Source organism: Homalodisca vitripennis, chromosome 8, assembly GCF_021130785.1.
Source record: "Homalodisca vitripennis isolate AUS2020 chromosome 8, UT_GWSS_2.1, whole genome shotgun sequence".
Classification (NCBI taxonomy): Eukaryota; Metazoa; Arthropoda; class Insecta; order Hemiptera; family Cicadellidae; genus Homalodisca; species Homalodisca vitripennis.
In genome coordinates, this window is record NC_060214.1 from 112,858,387 (window position 1) to 112,874,971 (window position 16,585).

Sequence of the window (16,585 nt, forward strand, 5' to 3'; positions counted from 1 at the left end):
CTAGGCCCATTGTAATAAAGATTTGGAATTTTTTAAGTTTGAACGGTCGTCATATTAAAACAACATGTTACAAAGTTAGCCAACTATTTTAAATATGACATTTACAAATTTGATTTTTGTACAAGAGCTGTTTGGGCTTTTTGTGGCAGAGCTATTGTTGCCATAGGTTTGCTATATGAAGGAGATCATGTTAGGTGAAGTTATATAGAAATTTTCTGTAAGTGCTTTCACATACAATAGATCAATTTTGTATAAAAAAATCTACCTGAAATTTCGTTTTATGATTCTGTACATATTACGAAAAGTATTTAAGTAATACTTAACTTAAAAACATATTAAACATAAAAAATACAGCATTTAAGGAACAAAATCCTGAACATACATTAAATGAACTACGTTTGTAAACTTGATTTAAAAACCGTATTAATTTTGTATGATCATGAACAATATATTTTTAAATGTTTGAAAAATTTAAGTATACTAACCAAAAATGGACACTAAACGTGATTATAGAATTCCGATAACTTAAAGAACATTATAAAAGATAAGATCATCAAAGTGGTATGGGTTATATAGTCAAGAAAGAGAATATTGTAAAAGAATTAATTGAAAAATAAACCAGGGGCACTTGCAAATTTTTTAAGGAGTGTGAAATGAAAGTGGATTGGCAGTGGTCGTATATTGCTCTGATAACTGAAGCGATGCCAGTTTAGTCATGTCCAAAGGATCTGGTTATTGTCTCTAGTAGAGCCTATTGGGAAACACTGTTGGGATTTTTATCTGTTTGTGTTATGATACTACTACCCCTTCCTCGTCCCACCTATTGAATTGAACTGAATTTTTATTTACACAAGTTTCTATTGTGTACATGAATAAATCAAGTCAACAAATAAATTAACAATTAATAGCACAAAAATAATTAGATTAAGACTATTAAATTTACTTAAAATAATATAATTTTATATATATATACAGTGGAACTTGGATAATTCGAATCTCAAGGGACCAATAAAAAAATTCGAATTATCCAAAAAATTCGAATTAAAAAAGTTAAGAATTAAAGGCTTAAAATAATGACACTTCACATCTTTGCTGAAAACCTTTATTGAAAATGACATGAATGGTTGTAAATGTATGTTTTTATATGCATTTCTACTAAGCAAAGTGAGGCAAAACAGTGCAAAATTGAATCATGAATTGTCTAAAAAATACACAATTACAGTATATGTTTATGAATAAAAGAAAATAAGTTGAATGGTGATAAGAAACATTATGCAGTACAATATTATTTAATTTTTTCTAAAGAAGTCGGAAATCTTCAATTGTTTTCGAACGTTAAGTCTTTCAGAAAGTGACAAAAGATTCTACCATATTCAATGAATTGAAAATAGACTCACTTACGTCATTTTTACTTTCAAAAAAACGTCTAAGTTCCATGATGTGATGTGCTGCTTCGGCCGCACTCGGAACGTTTATTTCCGCCCCAACTGATGACTCACCGTCTTCGTCACTCGATGCCATGTCGCCATCTTGTGTATTGTTGAGCACTTCAGCGATGATCTCCGCGTCTGTTATCTCACCACATACTGCAACATCTTCATCCACGTTGACAAAATCTTCAAAAGAGATGGCAGGGTCAGTAATGACGTCCTCCCAGCCGTCAACTGAAGGTAACGCTTCCGCTATAATGTCGTTGGCTTTTTCGGCGTCGTCCTCCTTTTTTACAAAACCAGCTTTTTTAAAGCAATGTTTGATCGTTTCGGGCGTTACTTTGTCCCAAGCTTTCTTGCACATGCGAGAGGCTTGAAGAATGTTTAACTTGATTTTTATAGGGCGTCACAATCTTCAGTCAGTACGTACTCAACCAATAAACGTCTGTAAAAATGTTTTAGATTTTTTATGATCCCTGGTCCATAGGCTGGACAACCGAAGTCATATTGGCAGGGAAAAAAATTACTTTAACATTTTCCATTACTGGAATCGTGTTGTGCGCAGTACAGTTGTCTATAAACAAGATAACTTTTCGTTTTTCTTTTATGAACTTTTTGTCTAAGTTCAACAACCATTTCTCAAAAAGGTGACTGGTCATCCAAGCTCTTGCGCTGTTCACATACTCCACTGGTTTTGATTTGACGTTCTTGAAACAACGGGGACTAGCCGACTTGCCAATCATTAGTAAAGGCAGCTTTTCTGATCCGTCCATGTTTGCACCAACCAGGAGAGTAATTCTCTCTTTACTCAGTTTTCCTCCGTGGCATTTTTCTTCTTTAAATGCGAGTGTTTTGTCAGGGGTGCATTTAAAAAAAAGTCCCGTTTCATCAACATTGAAGATGTCCCTTTCATCCCGATCCTGAATCATCTCCTCCAAAATCTGTTTTCCATTGGTTGGCTTCTTGTTGATTAACGCTTCCACTTTCACCACAAATGGATTTGAACGAAATTTTGTTGCGATATTTGAAGCCGTCAAGCCACCCTGTACTAGCCTTAAAATCTTTTTTCCCCAATTCAGTAGCAAATTGTTCAGCTTTGATTCTTATGAGAGGACCACTCACTGGAATCTTCTTATCCCTAGTTTGTTTGAACCACTTTAAAACACAATTGTCCAAATCTGGATTTTCTGGCTCCCTTAACCTTTTCCGGTCTTTAATGTTGTCACATTCACTCCCGAGAATTTTTTCTTTATTCTTTAAGTAGGTGGACAATGTGTTAGGAGGAATTCCAAAGTCCTTGGCAATCTCAGATTTTTTCTTAACCCCCTTCTCTACTTCTTTGATTGCCGCTATTTTTTGAGCCAAAGACAAAGTTTTGTATGTTCGAGGATTACGAGGTGACGACATTTTGCTCAACGAACAAAGAGTCAAACACTAACAAATCTTATGTAAAATTACGGAAGACATACAGCACTGTATGTAAACAAACGACAAGCGAGAAAGTTCACACACCCGCACAGTTGTCAAGATAGACTAACCACGTGAAACTAACGGTTGAATCAATTTACAAAACAAACAGCTGGTGAGGAGTGGAGTGGGTGGGGTGGAGTGATCTTGCAGGCAGCGGAGCTTGTGCCAGTCGCGATGAGTCACGTCTACAAAACAATAGGCGCGGAAGCATACAGCCGAGCCGGCCGGCCTGGCGGGAGGGTGGCTAGATTTGTGTCCAATGGCCTTGAAGCAAGTGCCTTGCGAATAGAGAGAGTGCAGCGTCTTTTCGCGAATCTTTCCACTTTAAAATCGGCATCGGGTTCGAATAAAAAGTTCGAATTATCCAAAATAAACTTCGAATTAACCACGATATTTTTACATTACTTATATAGAAAATGCTAGGGACCAATATAAATATTCGAATTAAAGAAGATTTCGAATTATAGAAGTTCGAATTAGCCAGGTTCCACTGTATATATACAGTAGAACCTCTTATATACAACCATGACGGGACCGAGCCATGGTCGGGATTGGGAGGAGCAAAAAACAACTTTCCCAAGTGTAAAAAACTACATGTATGCAGTGTGCTACAATAAGCAAACAACTTTATTGTACTTATAAATACCAGCATTCGTATGTTGCTGACAAAATTTCAAACATTTACAGTGTTTAAATGAAATGAAATCGAGAATAAAATCTAAGCGAATGTACAGTACTTAATTTAAGAATTCAGTAATAGATTTTTGTTTCAATTTTGACCTTGCAGATGTGTCTCTCCATTTTTTTTGCCCAAAATACATCCATCGGGGTTGTATTTAGATGTTCCGCGATGAATTTCAGCGCAACGTCGAAGGCGTCTTTAGCAGCAGAATGACTCCCTACGTTGTTACTTGTGGTTTCCTCTTCATCCGAAATCAATTTCTTCTTCCTCGGCTTCGTTCTGTACAATAGCAATGATTTGGCCGTCGCTGAGATCTTCATTAGCTGTAACTTCCGAAACATCACCTTCAACAAGCCACTCTTCTATGTCTTTCCTCTGGAGATCGTGCTGAAGCACTTGTAGATTATGTTTCTGTTTTGTCTGTCTCAACATCTGCTTCTGTCGAAGTTGGCTCATGATCAGTCTCAGGTTGTTGTTGTTTCAATGAAGGCCAAATCTTTTTCCAAGCCTTTAGAATGGAGGTTTATTTAATTTCATCCCAAGCTGCAGCAACGATGTAGATGGCATCTTTTATATTTAAACTTTTCATTGCCTCAAAAAGGTTACGTCTTCTTCTGTTTTTTTCCATGAGAGAGCCGACATATTTTCTTCTGTATCATCTCTTTAGCCACTCAATGACACCCTGATCCATAGGCTGTATTAAAGGTGTAACATGGGGCGGTAAAAATGAAGCCTTGATGTTTCCTTTCTTTAGTTCAGATTCAGAGAGGTAACTGGGAGCGTTATCTAAGAGCAAAACAGCTCGAGCAGGTAATTTTTTAGACTTTAAATGTTTTTTTACTGAGGGGACAAATTCATCAAAAACCATTCCTTAAACAAATGACTATCCATCCAAACAGATGATTGATTACAATAGAAAACTGGAAGTGTTGCCATGTTTAGCTTTTTAAACACTCTTGGCTTCTTAGATTTCCCCATGACGAACAACAACATTTTGTGGCTTCCTGCAGCATTGCTACAAGTTGTAATTGTGAGACTGTCTCTAGCAAGCTTTGTTCCTAACACAGGCTCATTTTTAGCAGCCAGAGTGGTATTTTGAAGCATTTTGTAATTTAGGCCTGTTTCATCTACATAATATACTTGTTTAGGTACAAGTTTCTGTTCTATGACCAACTTCTCAAATTTGTCTATACATTTTTTAGCAGCATTATCATCAGCTGAGAGTTCCCCCCCCGCAATTATAACATGTTGTATGCCATGACACAATTTCCATTTATGTAGACACCCTTCAATAGTGCTAAATCTTTGTAGATCACCTCCCAGCTTGTCATGCAATTTTATGGGTTTTTCCTTTACGATTTTGCCTGACAAAAAAAACAATGTCCATAAGGCTTCATCAAAATGTTCCAGTTTTGGTTTTTTCAAAGTTTTTCATCACACAGTAAGGCCCATCCATCACACCAGTTCTCCACCATGTCCCTGTGTACCCCTGCGCAGACACCACTACTGTTGAAATACAGGAGTAGGTCGTCCGCAAGAAGAGAAAGGACACCACCCTGGGGACAGCCCCTCGTAGTCTTTGCACTGATGCTTGCTCCCATAAGAATGGTGTTAACCCCCTATCTGTGAGTAAGGCGTTTATTTAGTCATATTTGACCATCAATACCACGTCTCGACACTGCTTTGACAATCGCCTAAGTGACTGTATTGTCAAAAGCTCCTTCGAAGTCCAGAAAGACAAATATGGCTACTTCTTTTGCTACCAGCGCCTTTGCAAACCTACATACTAGTTGATGCAGGGCTGAGTCGCATGATCTTCCAAGAGTGTAAGCATGTTAATTTGGATGTAGAAGGGTGCTCAAAGAGAGATCCCTCCCACACAAACATAGCAACCATCTTCTTTCTCCACGGTTTTGAGAAGAAAGGAGGACAGACATATCGGCCTAAGGGACAGGTCGATCCATGCTAGACCTCTCCTGCTTCGGTGTAAACACTACCCTGGATACCCTCCAGGACAGAGGAATGTACCTAAGGGCCACAGAGGTCCTGAACAGCTTCCACAGCAGGGAAGGAGAATATCCAACCCCCGCTGCAAGAAAACCAGTCTCACTCCGTCTCCCCCAGGAGCGTTTACATAGACTAAACGAGTTAATCGGCCACTCAATCCTTCTGAAGGTTACTACACAACACACCAAACTTAGTCCGGAAAGTGTGTTCCCATCATAACTTTTAGAACTCCCTCTGGTTCAGTAATATATATATATATATATATATATATATATATATATATCTTGATCATCCTTGAGACCACCAAGCGGTGAGATGGGATTTTTTGCTAATAGCTTCTGAAGCATTGCACAGCCCTGCAGATTATTGATGTCGATGCAGAGTTTCTTCCAGGCTAATCTCTTAGTCGTACGGACCTTGGGGTTGTACAGTGCAAGAACCTTGTGGTAGGTTTTCCAAGTACTCCAAGTTTTTGCTTTCCTGATTAAAGCCTTAACTCTCTTCCTCAAAGAGGCCAGTTCAGAGCTTGACAAGGTTACTTTGGATCTTCTCATGTTAATAACAGGACAACTGAGATCAATCAAACCTACGATTTCTGAAGTCAGATGGTCAGCAGATTACAATGTATTGTGAATCCGTTTCCGGTTACTACCGTCAGTTTTTAGTTGTACCCTTGAGTTTTCCTTATATGACATCCAGGATAACCTTCCTGGAGAAAACTTTAGACCATATTTTCAGTTTATTTATCTATTAAATCTATATACTATATCTATCATAAATATCTATTGCAGTATACAAATAATAAATTAACTTTTTCTATATTGATAGTGTTTGAAGTAATCATAACTGGTCCATGCCATTTTGGAATACATTTTACGACCCAACACAGTTTTTTAAGGCACTTGTGATGTAATCAATCAAGTAGAGTTTAAATATACTGTGGCATTGTAACAGTCTAATTCTTTGATCCAGCGGTCTAATTATAACAAGTTTGAAGCAGTTTATCGCACGTGTTGAGTTTTTCAAGCACTTACCTGCAGCTCTGAGGCCAGTACAAACATGCCTGCAGTACTCTGCGGGTTTATGTTGGCAGCGAGGAGTGCGTGCGAGTGGGCTCATGGTTACTCACGGCCCGTACCTGCCAGTCAGTGTGGACGTGCGTTGTGGCTATTTATACACAATTGACGTCAATAGCTTGAAGGCCGCTTTACTTTGACTTGAAACTTGCATTTAGTTGAGTTTGTGAGGTGTTAGTGGTATTTGGAAACAATAAGAAATAGTTGAACTCCTGGGGATAATATTTTATTTGAGGTTTTTTTACAAGTGGTGATATTTAACCTTTTGCCGCCATGGTGCAAAAAAGTTAACCTACACTCAATGTCAGTTTCTCTGTTAAACATTTTTTAGAAAGGGTTGCTCTGCAGTTTATATGAAGATGAAAAATCACTAAGGACCTGTAAATTAAATTTGAGCCAAGAAGACACAATTATTGTTTTTCTTTTTTTAATTGAAATGCATTTGATATATAATAATGCCCCATCTTGAGATACTGGTATCCTGTCATGTAACATGACTCATGAGCCAATACACATATTGCATGCCTTGCACATGCAATTTTGGATTGCTGGCATTGTTTACACATCATGTATTTGAGTTGCAAACGAGTCAAAATTAGTTATCAAACTCAACGTTTGGGAGATGATAAAATAAAACATTGATAATACAGTTTTGTTTCAGTGGATAGTAAGAATTATGCTAAAGATTTTATCAAAACCTTCTTCTTAACACTATTAAAAAAAAAACAAAAAATTGTGATTAACTAACAAAATAACCTAGGATATTTAAAAATCATACAACTCAATTCTTAGACATTTAAAAAAACTTTAATAGAGGGAAGATAGTTAGTGAACAATCTAATTATTATTACAATAACATCACAGAAGACCCTAGAGAGGGGGGGAGAGAGGGTGGTTAAGTGGTAGAAAGGACTTTATAGTTCTAACTTCGAAGAAAGTCATTTTTCATTTCATTTCACAGTGCACAGACTTGAGCGATAGACTACCTTTTTCTTTTATGCTCTCTGTTCTCTTAACTATCTTACTGCATATAACTCTACAACTCTCATCATTGTCTTTGGCAGTGGATTTGAAAACTCAATATTTAAGGTTATTACGAATCGAGTTATGGATGTTCAACATTACTGTTTTGTCATAAAGTTATCCGCATGCAACAAGACATGTGTCTTAATTAATTTTAAACAGACTAGAACGTGTTGACATTCTAATATATCAATCAGCCTGTCAGGCGATGTAAGCTAACTGTGTATTCTGTGTCGCAGGAACTGTGCGCAGTGAGATGGAGAGTTCGCACACTGTCGTCACCTCTCGTAGCACAGTGTCCAGTGACGGTACTGTGTCTCTCAACCGCGATGTCATCCAAGGTGAGTTGCCTTCCAGCTGTCTGTTGTTGAATTTTGAAGAACTAGTACTCATAATATAGTGCTTTATCCAGCTATTTGGAGGTTTAGGAGATTTTGGAGATCTAAAGATTGAACGTCTTGTGCTTTATCCAGCTATTTGGAAATTTGGGAGATTTTTGGGGGTATAAAGATTGGAAGTATTGTGCTTTATCCAGCTATTTGGAAGTTTAGGAGCCTTTGGGGGTCTAAAGATTGGATGTCTTGTGCTTTATCCAGCTATTTGGAAGTTTGGGAGATTTTTGGGGGTCTAAAGATTGGAAGTATTGTGCTTTATCCAGCTATTTGGAAGTTTGGAAGATTTTGTAGATCTAAAGATTGGACGTCTTGTTCTTTATTCAGCTATTTGGAAGTTTGGGAGATTTTGGAGATCTAAAGATTGGACATCTTGTTCTTTATCCAGCTATTTGGAAGTTTAGGAATGTTTGGAAGTATAAAGATATAGAAGTATAGTGGGTGTGAATCAAATAGAAGTGCTAATCAAATATCCTACATTCTTTATGAACATTGAAATGAAATTTGAAAGGCTTTGGTTACAAGAACCCATAAAATTTAAGCAAGAAAACACATAAACCATTGAATAAGTACTCTGAATGAAATTCCTCCAGTAAACTGGAAAGAATGGTTGGTTGAAGTTAGAAATACTTTTAAATTTAAACTTACCATGTTACTTAATTTTGACAAAGTTACATCACTTTGAAGTAATTATATACGGTCCTGAACTGTCAAGTTAAGTTACAAGATAGTCATTCACAAAATGCAATAACTTTGGGATACTGCAGTGTTCTAATGCACTTTGTGACTGTGAAATCCAAGCTTTACTCCAGGAAGTGGGCCAGAAGTGGCAGTTTTGGTTGGCAAAGTTGGCACACCTTCTCACGTGATGGCCCAGCAGCTGTCCGCTTTATTGTCGGCTGTTCATCTTGTCCCCCCTTCCTACTCTCAGCCCCACAGTCCTCTGGCTTGCATCGCCTTTCATAGCTTGGCAACGTTATGTTGTTTTATTCAGAAATTTGTAATGAGTTCCTTGTTTTCTGCTAATTTATGACCTAAAATACTGGGAATAAATGCAATTAAACGTGTTCTGAGTTTAACAGTTTATATTTATTAAATCCAAAATTTTAAGTAATGAAGATTTGATTTGAATAATAAATGTCTTAAATAATTTTTTTTTGTGTTTTGGTACAAAAATTCACAGTTTTTTTATTTTGGGAACTATTTTTGAATGATTTGTGCTTTGCATAAATATAAGTAAACACATATAGATTATAAAAATAGATGTTTGATTATTAAACATGTCTACATTATCATGTCAAATACGTTAAATTATGTACTTCTCCAATGAACTAGACAGGAGAGCATTCCACGTGCTGGAAGTGGAGGCTATTTTTGTCCAAAAGTTGCCAGTGGTTTGTTTTTGTCTGCAATTAGCAAAGTGAGAGATTAGCGTATTTGAGGCTGCGCCCGTCTCTTCGCTGGAAATAGAGTCTTCGCGTTGGCTGCCTACCAGATCTCACAGCGCTCCGACCACCGGCTCTCGAGTCTTTCGCAGTTCACTCGTTCCAACGCCTGTTTCTTTCCCCCTTCGTCGTTTCTACTCCACTATGTGACTGTAACAGTTTACGAATCTGTGATGGTGCCACCCCAGTCAGCAGTTCGTGCCTCCAGATAGACTTTGTGGATTTTCCGTTTTTGTGAATATTTGCATTTAATACTCTTTTTCCAAGTAACAATTTAGTAATTTTATACCCACTCACGTTTTAAAATTGCATTTATTTATTTTAGTGATTGTTAATTTATATATCAATTTTTGATTCCTTTTTGCATTTTTTGCTTTTGTAATATTTTATGATTCGATTTTTAATAAAAAAGAAGTTAATAAAGTGTTCTTAACAAGTTCCTAGAATTTTTTATTTTTATGAAAATTAATTTATTGTTAAAATTAATAAATTGTATTTAATGTCATTCAGTTTTATTTGTTGTTTTAATGCATAGAAGACAGAAATATTTGTTGAATCATTAAAACTTTTTGTATTCAGTAACAGTATTTCTGGGCATAGACTGAAGTCAACAAGACTGTTACATTACTTTTAAAAATAAATCTTTTGCTGAACTAATCGGTGGTTATAATTTTATGATAAAGAAACATTTTTACGTGTCAACCAAGACAGTTCAAACTGTCTGTGGATTACTGCCAAACGGTACAGTTAAATTATCAGTGAAGTGAGTGACATCATCTACCATGGTCCTGTCCACGGATCAGCTGACGTCTCTAGGCTCTGTGTTGGTTGTGGTTTTGTTGCTATGGATGTGGTTGCCGGGAGCACTGCTGTTAGCTGGAGGCTGTAGTATATTCGCTGTAGCACTCACTCGTCAAAGTTCACAGAATCAAGGTATTAAATAAATAAAAATACCTTTTATTTCAAGAGTCTCTCAATGTACAACTGCTTTACAGAGTAACTCAAGTCAAACTTAAAACTACTTATTACTTAGAGGCTATACACAAATATAATTCTAATAAATCAATTTCTAAAATTAATCTTTTACTTTGGACTTGAATTCTGGGATGCGAATTCTTTTAATGTCCAAAAGGAGGTTCGCTGTATTAGCTTAGTTATTGATATGGAAGCAACTTTAGTAACAGACTATAGTAGATGATATTATTAGTAAAGATTTGGATCTAATAAATTTGTCTTTAAGAACAATCTTAGCTCTATTTAAGGTGTTAAGTTAGACATTTTTTCTTATTTTACTGCTGTATTAGAGAGAAAAAAATGAAATCCACGTGAACCAATACTACCAATAGCCTGTTACTTGGAAAAATTAAAATCCCTCATATAAATTTAAGGATTTACAGATTACAGCTTTGAGATACATAGAGCTGCACCATATATATCAGTCAATTTTTGGGGTATTTATTTTGAACCTTGAATTTAAGATTTGATTCAACATTAAACTCTTACTTCCCCAAATTTCTAAAGGTTCCAGTCAGTATTTGAGCTCTTGGTTGCTATTCACAAAACAAATGACCAAGGTCTTTACAAGGAAATTAGCTTCAAAGTCAAAATTTCTTTAATCAGACACACACACACACACACACACACACACACACACACACACACACACACGCACGCACACACACACGCACGCACATACTCATATTGTACAATTGAATAGTGTTAATGCTTAATTCTAAATAAATCTTAAAATTATATACGCTTGGAATTCAAGAGAACCGTTCAGTGGATTCCACTGTCAGGCTATGAATGGGTGATGTCTACATTTAATGGTTATGACTTCCAGGTGAACTGTCAGCCAAGAATGGAGAGGAGCCAGTGGGAAAAGTGACCCGGACACAGTACACTTACCAGAGCCCCCAAGGGGACGACCAGGGTATCAACAAGGTTACCACCACCACCACTTCCCTCGGCCGCAGGGCGTCCGGACCCAAGATCACCGAGATAGAGGATGTCCATGAGACCTCTGAAAGGAAGAGCAGCATCAAGTCCAAGGATGTGGAAGAAGTCACCGGAAGAAGATCTGTTGAGAGGGTCCCGAACAGAAAGAGCTCACCACAGAAGTCGTCGAGTGAAGACGATGAACAGCGGAGGAACGAGAGGTTCTCCAGCCAAGAGGAGGATGAGGAGGTTCAGAAGATCAGCAGAGTATCCTCCACATCACAGAGATACACCTCCTCGACCGATTCGGCCAAGAGGACGTCTTCGACGCCAACAAGACAGACAAAGACCTCCTCACCGAGCCTGAGGAGGCAGAGGTCCAGCGAGGACGACTCGGCGGAAGACAAACGGAAGACGGTTGTGCGAGGAGACTCCGTACGCGCACTCCAGCATAAGTTTCAACAAGCAACAGGTAATGGCTAAAGTTCCGTTTGAATGGATTTGTATAAAGGAATGTCATGGTGTTAGAAGATAACAAGGCAAAGTCTTTAATGTCATCCAGATTGAGGATTTGGGGAGCATAACCAATCTAATTTCTTTGGCTCCTTTTTTCAAAAACCATTTCAAAAATAAATTCTAAAATAAAAATAAATGTGTATATAACAGTAATAAATATAAAAACTCTTATGCATAGTGAGATATTTTTGTTATAATCATTTCAGCACCTTCTGTCAAGAATACTGTACTGCCTGATTTTTAATCCAACTCCTCAATTACAAAGTGTGTATATTGAAATTGCATCCTGTTTCTTAGTATTTAAACTTAGTTATTTGTTAATTTGACTTTTCTACGTAGTATTTTAATAATTGCATGAATATATGGTTTCTAATTGTCCATTGTATAATATCTACCATTGCTAGTTTGATATCTATTAATTATTCAGTAAGTTGTGGTAATTCTTTGAGGTCAGAAAACGTTACTCATCCTTTTAATGAGGTTATAAAATTTGAAAGTAATAAAAGTGAAAATTAATAAGGTTCAAAGACAATGTAGACAAATTAGGTTTGGAAAAATGTTTGTATATTTGGTACCATTTTAAAAATACAATAATTCGTAACTTGTAACAAAAAAGCAAGAATCATGATATGTTTAAATGGCATGAACATTTTATGTATATACTCTTAACCATTATTTATAACAGTGTAAATATATTCATTTTAGTTAGGACTTAAGGACTGGTAAAACAATGTTTTAGCAATAATAGATTTCAATCTTTTTTATATTGTATTGCCTCCTTATTTTCTTTTTCACAAATACTTGTAAGGGAAGCCGTATTTTATTTTGCATTATCATCTCGAACTCTGTCGTGTGACTTGAACTTCCTTACTGAACTGTTAACTGATGAGATTGTTAACTGCTAAATCCAACCGGTTGAAGATCGTTTTTAGAGTAATTTATTTACAAATAATTACATTTTCGTGATTTTTCGAGTTTGAGTATTTTTTTTGTTTTTTTTTAAAGAAATTAAATCGCTTTCAAATGTACAGCAAATTATTTTTATCAACAGTGATCTTACACAACTACTGCAGTTTTAGCAGTATTATACTTTTAAGCTGTATGATTATTTCAACCCTTCCCCCAAAAATACAACAAAAATAACACACACAACCAAACAACAAAACCGTCTGCACCAAACATTCTTAAAAAGTACCAATACAAGTTGAAACTGGTTAAAGTTTTATAAAGGAAATATGTACATTTTACTCTTTCAATATAATTTTTTATAGTTGAAAGTACCAACTTTATTTGGGAAGTCTAACAAATCTTAAAAAATTAAAAAATAATAAGAAGAAGAAAGAATGGTAAACAAAGACCATGTGCATAACTTATTAACTTGAGGACCGAGCTGTGTTGGCCACTGTAACGAAACATACATTATTACTTCGTATGTAATACATACGTACTATGTTTTAAGTACGTTTACTAACGTACAAAAAATTGTTAGACCAGTCCTTTGTAACATAGCCTAGCAATTGTGCATGGTGTAAAGTAATGTGTTGTGATGGTGGTGTACCGAACTAACAGAGAACGCAGCTAACAGTGCGCCGCTGCGCAGCCAGGCCCCTCGCGCAGGCCTCATTCTGCGTACATCCTCCTTCACCACCGCAGACCAACAGGAGTCAGGTAACTGCTCATAACGTTCATATAAGTTTGTACAGATCATGTACGTTTTACATTACTTATGGTGGGAATTTGATTCAATGTGAATGTTGAGTTCAGATCCAATTCGCCTTCCTCTTAGTGCAGCATCTGGGATATGGCAGTGTCACAGACTTGACTCCTGAACTGGAGTCAGCGTCTGTCTGAGGAGATCCAAAACATGTCGGGGGAAAAAAGAAGTTCAATACGAACTTTTTGCATCATTTCGAAACCAGACACAACTAGACTCCAAAATTAAGTGTAGATAAAGAGAATTTTTCATTGTCTCCTCAGGTACACAATTGAGTGCACTGTGATGTTTTAGACATGATTCCATAGCATGGTGGAGCAAACAAGTTTTTGGATGGACACAGACTCCAGGTTCCAGGAATCAAGTCTGTGACAGCGTCAGATTTTAGACGCTGCACAAAGCAGAAGGTGAAAAGGAGCAGAAGTCAACTCAGTATTTCCTGGTTCTGATATGAACAGTTAAATATTACTATTAATATTAAATATTAATAGTTAAATCAATTTACTGCCAGGATGGCAATTTGTTGATACTAAAATACAATTTTTTTATGTGGGAAATGATGTTTTGAACAAATCTGTTACTTTTGGCTTCCTTGATCCATTGACAGTAGTATATATATATGCAAAATTGTAAAATTGTAGTTTAACTATTGTAAGTAAATGTTTCCATGAAATACAAAGTAGTAAAATTTGGTAATTTTTAACAATAAACTTCGTGGAAACATAAATGATTTTTATCCTTCTAAGTAAACTTCAATACAGTTTTAAATAGTAGAAGATCAAACAACTCTAATTATTTTTTAAACTTAAATGCTAAGATTAAAAAAGTAAAAAAAACACAGATAAAAATGATTTATCAATTCTTTTTAGAAATTTTCTTAGTCATTATTTTTGTTACAATGCGTAAGCAAGCCAACAACGTTATAGAACAAAAACAAATGTGACTCAGAAGAAAAGCGGCTGGCTGATTGTGTGTAAACAGACAGGTGATTAGACTGTTGATCGTAAGCAAGAAAACAAACAAAACTGTTTTACCTGTGAATGTCTGGAAACAGCATGTCTCTGTCAGCAGAACAAACAATTGTGGCTAAAATATTACCATGAACATTACGGATGAATCACATGTTGAAGGACAAGCTTAGATTTTTAGATTTGTTCAATAAAATAACATGGTTTGGTAAATTTTTTTTCAGTTTTTAAAAATGATTAAAGTCAAGTAAAAATCTAACTTATTAGAGATGTAGCCTCGAAAAGTGTTTGATAAATATATATACAATAATAAACCTTTTTAACACTTTTAGATCTTTTTTTATTTTCATACAATGTACATTTCAAATTTTATATATATATATATATATATATATATATATATAAAATAAGTCCCGGCGGAGCAAGTACTTTTTGCGATTCAATGTTTATTGAAATTAAATAAAGCTATTGCCACTTATACAAATTTAATGTAAATAAAAGTCATTTGACAGGTATTTGGTCTTCCGATCATATGTTAGTTTGGTTATTTAAACGCATATGTGACATATACGGCCAAATACAAAATAATTGAATCATAAAAAGTGAGGGCTCTGTGGTGTAATGGTAGCACATTCACCCGGCAAGTGAGAGATCCGGGTTCGACTCCCGGCGGAGCAAGTACTTTTTGTGATTCAATGTTTATTGAAATTATATATGTATAATGCATCGATTGATTACTATGTAAAGAAATAATGATTCTTTTTTACATTTTTTGTAAAACATCAACATTTTTTTCTGTAATTAAACATTTTTGCAATAGTGTAAGTAGTTTTCTTCTCATATCAATTGTACTAAACAATTTAAAAAAACTTTACTTTTGCAGTGCAGCACTACTATATTATCATTGTAAGATATTTATGTTTTTACTATAGTAATCTATTTGAATACATCTGCAATATTTTAAAATGCATTATTATCTGTATACGATTTGAAAGGATGACAGAATAATAAACATTTTCTATTATTACGTACTATATAATAAAAAATAACGTTTTGATATCTGCTCTTTTCTTCAAGTGTCAAATGAAAAAAAAAATAAATGGCTCAAACATGCCAAAGTCAGATATGACAAAATAATTTGTATGCCAAAACCATTATCATATACCTGAGTGAGGGGAATCTGAAATGTAAGATGCACACACTACATCAGGCAAGTTGATACACACAAAATTGGATAAGACATGTAAATTTTTCTCTTGTATTCACCTCTCTCCACTCATAAATGAGCCACATTGGTAGCCAAAATGTATAGCCAAGTAGTTATGTATCAAAGTGGTGCAAACTGCGTCTCTATAAATGTTTTCATTCAAAAGTTATAAAGGATCGAATTTTAATTTTTTAACAAACTTTAACTGAAACCATAATAATACTGATGGTGTGATAATTTTTAAATTTGGCATTTAGTTTTAATTTGTTATTACATACAATAAAAGGCATTAATCATTAAAGAATTTTTAAATCAAATATATCATTACATGGTAGTTAAAAAGTTATTTTTTTGGTCTAAAATGAAAGTTTTTAAAAAATGGTCTATTCATTTTGATTAAGAATTTATGACTTACGACTCAGTAAATGTTTATATGTGTTTTTCTACGTACTTAAGTTTTAAATCTTTAGAAAAAGATAAAAATTTTATTTTATGTGAAAATGTAATTTAAAACTTGAAGACCCAAATGATGTACCATCCTGGAGATATTTCAAAACTCCCACATTTTTAAACAGCAAAATACAATTGGTATGCAAAAGGAGAAAGTTTTTCCATGTTTTCGTACTGTAGTGGTATAATGTTTCGGAGCCATTCGGAATGTATAAAATATGTAATAATGGTAAATAATAGGTAAATAAATGGTAATGTAAATAATGG

At 35.2% G+C, this 16,585-nt stretch overlaps 1 protein-coding gene across 4 annotated transcripts in view; it reads left to right on the forward strand.

The window, feature by feature from the left end:
* The window catches only part of LOC124367913 (serine/arginine repetitive matrix protein 2-like), a 163,910-nt gene that overhangs the window by 85,955 nt on the left and 61,370 nt on the right, over positions 1-16,585 (forward strand). For 3 of the 4 annotated variants that reach the window (XM_046825112.1, XM_046825114.1, XM_046825115.1), the window contains exons 8-10: positions 7,928-8,029; positions 11,369-11,935; positions 13,549-13,647. In XM_046825112.1, coding sequence (XP_046681068.1) covers positions 7,928-8,029; positions 11,369-11,935; positions 13,549-13,647 — 768 coding nt within the window. The remainder of the gene's footprint in view (positions 1-7,927; positions 8,030-11,368; positions 11,936-13,548; positions 13,648-16,585) is intronic. The other variant, XM_046825113.1, reaches the window with a different exon arrangement.